Here is an 11,811-nt window from a genome sequence, read left to right on the forward strand (position 1 = left end):
TTTAGGCAGAGAGTACAGCTACACTAGAAACACAAGGATTTCACATTTGCCACAATAGCACTGGGCCATTTACTGTAATCTCTGCACTACAGCAATTTCTAATCCTAATCAGCCTTTACATGCTGCGCTGATCTTACACTCCAAACACATCTGGCAGAAAGTGGTAATCAGCTGAGGCACAGCACCTGAGCTCTTTCACTTGCCATGCTGCAGTCTGAGAAGAATTCCACCTCCAAATTATCTCCTTTCCTCAGAAAACCATCTGTTTTTAATAAAATTGTAAAAATGAAACTATCACTACACTATCAACTCTGCCCAGAACAGCAATTTGTAATCCACTAAAAAGCTGAACGAGACTGGAAATATATTGCAAGAAGCCTGATGTTCCAGCTCCAATACTTAGCTGTCACATTTTGGGAATACATTAACAAAACAAAACCAAAGAAAAATTGTGGGGATGAGACAACGTGCAAACAACTTCAGTGACATGGTAATTAGCTACAGCCTTTGTGCTGGAAAGAGATCAGTTGACTAGGCAGTCTCAGAAGCTGAAACATCTGACTCAATATCCAGACCCTGGTCCATACTTTTACTACTCTCTCAGCAAGATTATTCTGAGTCCAGTTTTTTCATCAGTGGATGCCCTGAAATGACACAACCTGAAATTTTTAACTAGAAATTAAATGCCCACAACCATACAGGCAGCCCTGTTGAAAACATGAACATGCCTGTAGGAAAAGGAAACCAAGTGTAAGGCAAAGGTCTGCAGAAGCCAGTGCAACAGTACAACCTCCTGGAAGCACATTGCAAGTATTTTCTAACATGTCTGATACGATTTCAATCAATTTTCTCTTATCTGTGTACTTACCATAAAGCAGAAGAGTTCATAAAACCAGATGGCTGCTTCATATATGAATGCTGTGCCTTAAAACAGACTTTTTAACAAAATGACTAACATACTTCACAGTTAGACACAGCTTTACACTCTCCTTGTTAAGAAAAACAACAAAAAAGGTAAAATGTAAAACTGCTCAATTTCTTTATGTCCATGCCCTTGTAGTACATCAGTTAAACAATAATCATTTTTTCTGTCACACAGACAGGTGAGTTTAAATCTCAAAAATCTTGAAAAAACTGAAGTCTACTTCCAACCAACTTGACTTTTCACTGTAAGCAGGTAGCCTTTCACATACTGCAGATTTCTTGATGTTGCAAAAAACCCCAAAACGTTAAATTCAATGGAACATCCACCTGAGAGACAGAAGATGCAGTAAGGACTACTAACACTTAGAAAAACCTGACAGTACTAAGTTGCTATTAACAGTTTGAAGTCACCAATGCCTCTGGATGATGCATTTGCCACTGGCAGTAGAAGTCTCCTATCAAGCTACTGATGAGTAAGGAACTTGGAATCCATCACACAGGCTCACATCCAGGCAGCAAAGCTTTGTGCAGAGCCACCATCTCTAGACTGGAATATCCACAAGTGTCAATTTAACTCTTAAGCATGATATGGAGCATGATCTTTGAAAGGTAGTTTCTCAGAATACTGTCTAAGCAATTTCCAGCTTTCTGATGAACAAGAAGCAGCTCTTTATACTCACGTATTACAAACATAGCAAACCTTGCCTGTTAACACTCTTGCCATTCACCTCTAACAAAACAATCTGAAGTTGAAATCAACTTCTCAAAACCAGAAAAGCTCTAATGTAGAGTCTTTCATAGTCATTTTATAGAATGAAAGATCATATCAGATAGTTGCAGGTAAGGTTCACACATGAAAATAACATTGTTTCACTTGCCAGCAACAAAACATCACTCCTAATAAAATGTACAGGTTTTCAAAACACTGGCACACTAAATATGGTGAGTTGCTTCTGGCTTGCTTTCCCTTAGCAGAATGTACATTCTCCTATAAATACATTTAGATTAAGCTATAAAACTTAGATTAGGAGCTACAAGCACAATAAACATACCCTGGATTCCAGAGTCATGCAACAGGATCCAAACCCAAATCTCCATTTGAAAAGGTTGGATTGAAAACTGCAGGACTGCTAAAGGACTGATGCAATGATAAGATCAAGTTTTCCTCTATATTTGACCTTTATGTATATAAAATGAGAAACAGCAGCCTTCAGAGGCAGGAAACAGGCCAGCTGGCTTGCCCCTTTCATACAAGCCCTACACTCCCTGAAGCAATGAGTGAAAGGAAGAGTCCTGTGAAGAGCAGTTTGAACTCCCACTGGAGTGCATCTAGGTCGGCTCTTCAATTATGTTAGAGACATGTCCCTCCCAGTGCCGTCCTGCACTGTGGCAGGATCACCCATCACTGCCCTACTCTGAGGACCTTCCCCTACACTGGTAAACCTGCATACATTTACACAGTGTGGGCGACAATCAGCATGTTTTATTCATGCTTCAAGCAGTCATGTCTTTCTCTCCCTTCTGTGGAGGACCATTTTAGAACATTCTGTGAGGTATCAGAGTGATTTAAGATATATAACAAAGCTATGCCAGAGGCACCAGGAGCCTGCCAGGCTCTGCAGGCCAGCCCCTGACCATCTGCTATGGAAGCACCTGCTGTCATCATGTCATCTGCTCTCGTGCAAGGCCAAGAGTCACTCTGAAGTGATGCACTGTACTGCCAAGCCACAGCCTTGTATCACTTCTTAGGATAGAAAAGTTTAGGATACTTTCTTGAAAAGACACGTCCTTTGGTCCTTTAAGGGCATGGCAGAACAATCTTAGCTCCAGTGGTCACCAAACTCTCCAATCTACCTTTACCAGTGTTTTGCATCTCAGCCATAACCTAGTCTCTTAAACACTGAAAAACAATGAGCAAAGAATGCTGTCTTCTTTTTTATTCCTTCTTTGCATCAGTACAGCAACCTTATCAAAGCATAGGGCTCAACTGTTTTGTCAGAACTCTGCCCAATTGCAACGCAGGAGTTCCTGCCAATTTGCTTTTTACCTGTGGTAATTTTGCACATTAGCTTACATCCAAAAGGAGTTGATTGCCACAAGTCAGACCCAAGCTGCAGACATGTCCTGTCAGCAACCTGCAGTTCTCAGTACACATGAGAGGCAGGATTTGGTGGTCCTCAAGCATGATCAAGTCTATCTACTCACAAAATCCCCTCTACAAAAAACATCATAAGAGTTTTATCAATAGTTAGAAAAAAACAGACTCTAAGAAAGGCAACTGACTGACATGCTGCCTGTGCTCAGCTGGCCAGAGCAAAAATTACATAAAGCCACAACATTAACATAACATCAGGGCCTTTTAGCATCCAATCCCTTTCATCAAACTAAATTAAGATACAGATATAATCTACAACAAAGCATGAGATCACATTATCCTGGGCAGAAAAGAGACACAGAAAAGTATTTAAACTTGGCTGGTCCAGAAGTCAGTGATAATATTGTGCACTGTCATTTCCTGCGCCTACAACCAAACTGTGATGCCCAGCGAATGCCCCACTTGCCAGAAAATACTGTTCTAGTATTCCACCTACATTCATTTCAAGGCTGATGTCCAACATCACTTGTGATGCTAGTGCAGATGGATAGTATACTATATTCCCTCGCTTAGTGAACTACAACTCTCAACTGCTTTAGCAAATGTGTTGCACAACCTATAGAGAAGACTTTATGAGCACAAACATGTTTTGTATTGATTTTCAGTATTTTCAGCCAGCTCTGAAGAAAACATGATCAAAATAGCAAGATAAAAAGCATTAAAAACAGTTTTAAGGGTCCAGCATATGGTTTGCAAGATTCCAGAAAAAGCAGACCTTACCATACTCTGCAAAGTGACAAGCTAGCCTCTGCCAATTATTCCAAGTGCCTTCCAGCAATTGCCAACATCTGGTTTATTCAGGTTAATTTAACCCACCACTTCTCATCCAAGCAAAATTTTGGACAGAAGGAAAATCAAGCAGCCTTGCTGAATCTGATGGGGAGGAATACTCTAATATCAGCTCACCAGTGAGGCTTCACACCGCAATCTTGCTGATTCTGCTGACTCAGAGGAACAGAAGAACTGCTGCAAACCCTGCGCTACAGATCACTGCCCGCAAGGCTACTGGGAAGAGTTCTTCTATCTTCTCATTTAGTCTGAGTTCAGGCTTCAGTCCTGTGCCAGATGACCCATCCTTTTCTTTGTATCTCCTGCAATGAGATCCAGACCCTGATTTCCTGGCTTGCTTTACTCCTTGCTTTCTCCTTTTCACAGTGTTTGAAACCCCTCTCTCCAAACCAGCCAGAAAACTATTACTGATCTGCATGCCATGTGTTGAAGCTTGGAGATGCAAGGTTCATCACTCATTGGTGAGGCTCCTGTATTTACCCAAGGCATACAACAGAACTTGTGCTTCTCCACCCTTACCTGATCTGTGCTCCAAAAAAGGAACCGGGCATGGTAACTTAAGGATACTGTTTCATACTGTTTGGACTCACCTTTAGGCTATGGTAAGGGATATAATGTCATTACACCAACCCCACTTTTTCCTCATCCTCAGAAATACTGGAGCCAGCTACTTCAGCAATACTGTATGTCCACAGCTGACTGAGGAAGGTCTATCCCTTTTTTTTTTTCAGTGGCAGGGAAGTGAACTCAATGCACATGGCAAGGTTTTCATAGCACTGGGAAATGGTGCACCTGTGACTTCTGAGAACAGGGGTCTCTTCCAGAGTTTGCAGAGCGTATCTGCTCCGGCATCATGCAGTGCATCCTGTACCTCCTGCTCCACCTCTAACCTTGGTGTTCTCTCTGCCATTTCTTTTTCCCCACTTCCTCTGTCTGTTCAATATTTTCTTATTTTTCTTAAATTTGTTTTTCTTGAGGTGCCACAAACTTGGTGGGTGGGCTCAGCTGTATATTGCAGCAGCTCCACCGTGGAGGTGGCAGTGTCTGGCACAGGGCACGTCCTGGATTCTTCTCATGGAGGCCAGCCCTGCAGCCAACAGCTTGTCACAGACACCCAGCACTGGGGGAAGGTAAGCAGGGCAGGAAGAGCAAAGTAGTCTCAAGAATCTTGAGCAGCAGTAGCAAAATGCTAAAAGCAGTGTGCCTCTACTACACTATTTCTTCAAAAGTGAGAGCTGTGAGAGCAGGAAATTCTCCTCTTTGGCTACCAATTTCTCAGTCCACAAGAAGCAGAGAAAATGTGAGTAGCCTTCATTATGCTTCATGCTCTTTTAAGTTATGCTGTCATCTACTTTTAAACACTTCATAGGATCCCTCACATGGCAGAGACACAGAAGCATGGACTGACCATACCTACAGAGCATTTTCTTGGAGACTTCACAGAATTCCTCCCTAGTGTGACAGATCCATGTAAAGCATGCGCAGAAGATAAAGGGTTTGAATGTGAGGCTGGGAAATCAGACATAGATGAATTCAAAGCACAGAAAATCAATAAAACCTGCAGATTTTTGTTGTTGCCATTTAGATGATGTTCAATTGTGGCCAAGATCTAAGGGAGCAACACTATGAGACTATTATGAAACATACTCAACTACTAAACAGGAGCGATTAAAACCATGCTCTGGTCACTGCCATCCTGAGCATCTCATAAAAAGCTACTCCATTATCAAGGTCAACAATGGAAGTCAGTACAACAGAAAGACCTGACTTGCTCCAGAATTTGTCATCCATGACCTTGAGAAAACATGTTTAACAGAAGAGTCTTGCTTACTCTTGAAAAAGACTAAGAATACCTGCCTCAGGACTAGTCAATCTTTATCAAGTTACACTGCTTACATGAAAAAAAGTTTAACATTACAGTGCCTACTCATTTTCCTGTTCCCTCATCTTCCCTCTTCCTTTCCTTAGGCATTGCACCGCAAGGCAGCTTACACACAGAACAGCTGAAATACAGAGGATCAAGTAATCCTGCCCATATTTCAACATTTGGATCTTAACATTAATTCAAACTTCTGAAAACCTGATTCAAATATATTTTGAAGAACTGGCCAAGTCTTACGTGATTAGGGCAGCCTTCTCTTGGTATTACACATGCCTTATAAACAGTATGAGCCTGGGGAGGAATTGAAAGTTAATGCCACTTAAATACTCAAGAACAACTAATTCTTACTACCTCCCCTTACCCATGGCAGACATTTATTTGTACTCCCATTCAAAGATCTGCATGCCTACAAATGAAGTGTGTCCTCAATACCCTTTTGGGAAAGGGCATGTTAGAAGCATGAAACAGCCATTCAACACAACACTGATGATGAGTCCTTCCTTACACACAATAAACTGCTAATCCAACATCCAATAAAGAATTAAAGAAAATAACTGCTTGCTTGGATGTTTTTCTTTTCAGGTGAGAGAGCAATTCATTGGGGTGACAGAGGAGTTCACACTGTAAAATCCACACCAGCTATGACAACAAAAACAGACACAGTATTCCTGCTGATCTTCAGCAGTAACATTTAAACAAAGTCAGTTCTCTGACACACAGAAACTGGAAAAATTACTGCAATACAAGATACAGTGAGGCATAAAAACAGTTGCATTAGTAAAATGTGAAGGATTAAGCCCAGTGTGTACAGGGACTCCATTCTTGGCAATTTTCTTGAAGATTGTCCCACAGCTGTAGAGCCCAAGCCTCACCTGGACTGCAGAGCAATGCAGTACATCTGCACCACTCCCACTAGGAGAGGGCCACAAGTGCCAACAGTCTTGGAACACTCCCCAGATCACTTCAGCAGCAAACAACTTCTGAAATATACACATCCTTGTTAACCTTGCCCTTTAACCCACCGAGTCAACAGACACTGAACTCTAGGGACTCAAGGTAGCTCCACTGACCCCCAATTTTTCCCAAAAAGCAGAGACAGACATATTCCCCAGGAGTAAGACAGAGGTTTCTAAGACTAATCTGGGGGACCCAGCAACATCATCTTTACTGAGCCTAGGAAAAAAGTTTAACTCATTGCTTTTGGTCAACAGACACTTCTATTTCAACGCTAAAGAGCCAAGTGATTCAAACTTATTAGGTCAACACCAGAAACTGCAGAAGAAAGGCAGGAAAGAAGTGTCTGTACAAGCAAAATACCGACACCAGCCCTGCAGTTCAGTTACCATCATGAATTAAACTATAAACTTCTTTTTTAGAGCCTCTGCTTGCCAGGTACATGCAATTATGCAAAATTAGGCTTGGGATGAAAATAAATTCTAGCAGATACACAGGTCTTCTCCACAGCCACAGAAAACCAAATCCTGATATTCATCTGCTTTGTTTTGACTTTTCACAGACATGTCCCAGCTCTTGATCAGGCTTCTGAGAAGGTCCTCTACCTTATGAGAATTATTTTGAAGAAGTAAGGAGACACATGTGGTCTTTTCAGAATACAGACTGCAGAACTTCCTCCTGTTCCAAAGCAATTCACTCAGCAAAATAAGTTAAGGAAAATCCCAGCTATTTCTATCATTTTCACAAACAGGAACTTGTTACAACCACCTGCAGATGCAACAACCTCACTAGTTTCCAATTCACTTCCCCAAATGAAAGCTTGAAGATCTGTTTCTGCGTGACATCCTATAAAAAGAGCTGAATTGAGATCTGAGATCTACCCACTTTTCCCTCATCTATCATGTATTTTCACATTTGGAAGTCATGTTATTTCCCTTCTCCAAAAGCATCTCCCTGTTGATACCATCAGTCATTCCCACTTGAGGCTGGAAGCAGCCTTTTGCTTGGCCCACACAATGAAACCCTTGGTGAAGCCTTAACCCATCTTTCAGAACAGTTCTAAGAACCAAACTCCTATGCTGTGCCCAAGTAATGCCTTCCCACTTGAATTATCAGCTTATATATCCTTAATGTAGCCCATATGCCTCATTCACCCACTGCAATGGCCCTTCCCACTGCATCAAAATAAAGTTGCTAACTCCCCACTTCTTCACAGGAATAATAATTTAGCTAACAAACATTGGTTAGCTGAGGGATAGGAATCCATATAATTGTGGTGACTTTTAGACAACTTTTGGATGACAACAGTTTTGTAAGTCGAAAATGGTCAGAGCTCAACTGCCTCACACCATCAGAGCATCCTAGATTTACATTCCTTTTCCCACCACAGGGATTGAGAAGCTCATTTAATGCCATCTGGCACTACTTCCAGCAGTTGTTAAGATTCACTAGTAGGAGATCTGGAGTTCAAGAAAATGGTAAATCCTGTTAAAGAGCATAAGATAGCAACCAAATGATACTTTAGTACTCCTTCACATGGCCAGCCTATCCAGCACTGAGAGCCCATGCCAAAAGACAGCAGCATCTACATTACAGTCTGGATTTGAAAGCTATAGCAAGTACATAAAATATCACAAAAGCAAACACATATCAGCTTAGCTTTTCTACACTGAAGACATTAATTCTGTCTTTTTCTCTCTTACTTACACACCACCTTTCACCTTGTCACCTATGATCTCCCTATAACCCTCTGGAATTATTATCTTCCATGTGAGAACATGTGAGAACAGGCATCACTGTATCCTATCCTTACAGGACTACTTAACCCATGTTAAATAGTTGATCTCTCAATTTCATTTACAAAGCCCAGTTGCTAAGCAGGGCAGTGGAAGAGAGGTTGCGTGACACCTGGCCTCTAAGACACTAAATAAAATTATGGAGTTCCCTAAGGACACAGAACCCCAATGTCAATACCAGAATTACAGCTCTTCGTAAGGCATCACTCCAACCATCACTCTCTGGAATCTCAATTTTTAATCATCTAAATCCTTCATACCGTGACATAAAACTTATTGTAAGGCACTGGGAAGTTTTACCTTTCATTCTTCACATCTTCAAATGCTACTTATCCAACTTGAAATGCACTCAGCCAATGAAACTGTGAACTGTTATTTACAGCTCATAAAATAGAAAAAAAAAGAGCAAGCCTATGTCTTCCCAGGAAACGATAACTTCTTTTTCTCTTTTATGTGTGACATGCAGGTAGGCAAGAAATTCTGTGGTATTCTATTGGCTTCTGTCTCCAGTACACCCACTTTCTTGAATAGTAATATTAGCACCAATATCCAAACACAAATCCTTTACAGTCCTTACTATAACACTGGTAGATTACTTCTACCTCACTTTAATCCTGCCTATTCCAGACAGCACTTTTATTTATATATGTATACACACACAGAAACACAGAGACACATAGACATAGCATGCTTTCAAATACATGAGCTATGCTTTTTTTAAGCTAAAGCTTCTAGTAACAGATATGGTTTATAGAGGACAATCCAGATACAGCCTAAAAAGTGTTTAAAAAGATTAAAAAGTGTTGAAAGCTGCCAAACAACAACATAGAAGAGACATCAATAACCAAGATGATTTTTTAAAATATACAAGAAAACATGACAGAATACATGATATCAAGACCAATTATCTACTTAAACAACGGTTTAGACTCCAGGGAGTCCTCAACCAATGCTGCTTACATCAGCATTTCTTGGACACATGTGCAAGAGCATCTAGATGTACTGAAAGACCAGCCTACTATTTGTCACTTGGAGGGTAAGCTACAAAGTCATTAGAAGTGAAATCTGGAGTTATTTTCCAGAAGTAATGCTACCTCCTTTTAACAAACACTGCATCATCAGAACTGTACTTACAAACACCTGCACCAGCATTACTTAGTAATGGCCAGCAGCCAAGAGACTGCCTGGTATAAAACCTGCTGACCTTTACTTGAATGTACTTCTTAGCATGTCCAAAGAAACCATGGGAAACCCACTTAGTTTTAGATATTAACACCTGCTGTTGATCTGCCAAGTTCAATGCTGGACAGAGATACTACTGGTAAACAAGGCCAATCAACATCACACGACCAAATTCTTTCACCATTCTACTACTTGGTGTCTCCAAGCAGGGGCTGACAGTTGAAATAAAATCATCAGGATGAAACATGACTAGCTCATTGTTTTCCAATAAATGTTTTGCCTCAACCTTGCTTCATGCCTTAACTAGCTAATGTCAGTCCAGAATACATCAAAAATCTGAGATAAACCCAACAGCCATCTTCAATAAAACATGACACAAACTACTGGACAGCCCACAAAATTGCTGTCAGATATCTGGGACCTCAGCAACAGCCCTTAAACTCTCCAAAGGCTGTCCCAATGTACAGCACAGTGTTATCCCAGCACCTCGCCATTTAAGCACGCCATCATCCAAACCTCTTCAGAAGTGGAGATGCAGTGCTGTGGAGATGGCCCCACTCGCGCTGGTGCTTGGCCGGCTCTGGGAATATCATTTATGTATATCTCATCCTAGCTTAATCTGACCAAAGTAGGCAGTGACAAACGTGTGTCCATTCTGCCCTGTGATTCTCTCCCTTCTTCCCAAGTCCCTGCTCCACAAGGCGCTCTCTCCACTGTTTTCCTGGATAAAAGGCAAGAGGTCATGAGGAAGAAAAATGGCCGAAAGAGCAGTATTATGCAATAAGAGAAGAAATGCAATAATAATTCATCCTCTCCTGGAGATTTCCCATCACCCTCATGCTTTGCAAGCTGGATTAGAGCAAGCGTGACAGCCAGCCGGCTCAAAGGCCCACTAAAGTGCCCTGCGGCCAGGCTCCTCAGCCGCGGGCCCTCGCTGGGGAAACAAAAAGGGATGCTCACAGTCCAGGTGCTTTTTCTTGGGGCCCATCACTTCATGCGTGGTGGCTTTGCAGACGGCTCTGGCTACGGCCGATCCCGTAACGCTGTACTGAGCAGCTGCGATGCGATCTGTCAGCGTCTGACCCGACATCTTCGAACGGCGTGCTGGCTGCTGCCTGCTCTGCAGGGGCGAAAGACACGGCAGGGGAGGGGGAGATGCCGGGTCTGCGACCGGGGGGAGGCACGGCAGGGACGCGCACAGGCAGGGCAGGGGCGCACGCACACGGGCACTCACACAGCCCCGCCACACGCACAATGGTCCCTCGGGCAGGCAGCCCGGCCCCTCCCGAGGCGCAGCCCCCCCGCCCCGTTGTGTAAGCCTCTGCCTCGCTAGAAGCCGCCCGGGGCAGGAAGAAGGGTATTTTAGGCGTTGCGAGGAACAGATGAAGGGGAAATAATGACGGCAGCTGAAGGAGGTTGCACACAAACACGGTGCGAGCCCCGGGATGGGGGGAAGGCAGCCCTCCCGCACCTGCCTCGGCAGCGCCCGCCCCGCCAGCCGACCCGCGGAGGAGCCTCCGCCGCGCCCCGGCCCCGCCGCAGCGCCCGCGCCGCCGCCTCCCCGGTGGGAGATTATGGCACCGTTGCGCCATGTTCTGCCCTCCCGGTGCCTCCCCCACCGCCACCCCCGGCCCCGACAGGGACCCCCCCCGCGCCAGGAAGCGGGGCGCCGCTGGATGCGGCGGCGCCCAGCGCCATGCAGCATCCCGGCGCGGGGAACAGCGGGACGGACCGAGCTCCAGCGGCCGACCTGTCAGCGCGTCCTTCCCTCCCGTCCTCCTGCCGCCGCTCCGGGGAGGGCACTGCCGGCCCCCGCCGCGACCGCTGCCCGGCCCGGCCCGCTGGCGAGGCGCCCCGCGGCGCAGCAGCCCCCCCCGGCCCCCCGGCCCCGGTAGCCCCAGGTGCCGGGCGGGCTGCCCCCTCCCGCCGCCGCCGCCGCCGCCGCCGCCGGGGATGCGCTGGGCGTCCACGCCCGGGAGCCGACGCTGCTATTTCCAGCCGGCGGCTTAATCCTCCCGCAGCCTAATCCCCGCGCTACTGCCGCAGCAGCGCCGCCCCCCAGCCCGGTGCAGAGGGCGGGACGGAGCGGAGCCGAGCGGCGCTGCCGCTGCCGCCGCAGATCGGTGGCC

General features: G+C 44.7%; 1 protein-coding gene across 1 annotated transcript in view; it reads right to left on the minus strand.

Annotated features, from left to right (window-relative positions):
* Nucleotides 1-11,539, minus strand: part of SNAP91 (synaptosome associated protein 91) — a 62,494-nt gene extending 50,955 nt beyond the window's left edge. The window contains exons 1-2 of the mRNA XM_041480349.1: nucleotides 11,433-11,539; nucleotides 10,643-10,802 (exon numbers count right to left, since the gene is read on the minus strand). Of these exons, the coding sequence (XP_041336283.1) occupies nucleotides 10,643-10,772 (130 nt within the window). The 5' untranslated portion in view covers nucleotides 10,773-10,802; nucleotides 11,433-11,539. The remainder of the gene's footprint in view (nucleotides 1-10,642; nucleotides 10,803-11,432) is intronic.
* Between the last annotated feature and the right edge of the window lie 272 nt (nucleotides 11,540-11,811).

Source organism: Pyrgilauda ruficollis, unplaced genomic scaffold, assembly GCF_017590135.1.
Source record: "Pyrgilauda ruficollis isolate IOZ18807 unplaced genomic scaffold, ASM1759013v1 scaffold51, whole genome shotgun sequence".
Classification (NCBI taxonomy): domain Eukaryota; kingdom Metazoa; phylum Chordata; class Aves; order Passeriformes; family Passeridae; genus Pyrgilauda; species Pyrgilauda ruficollis.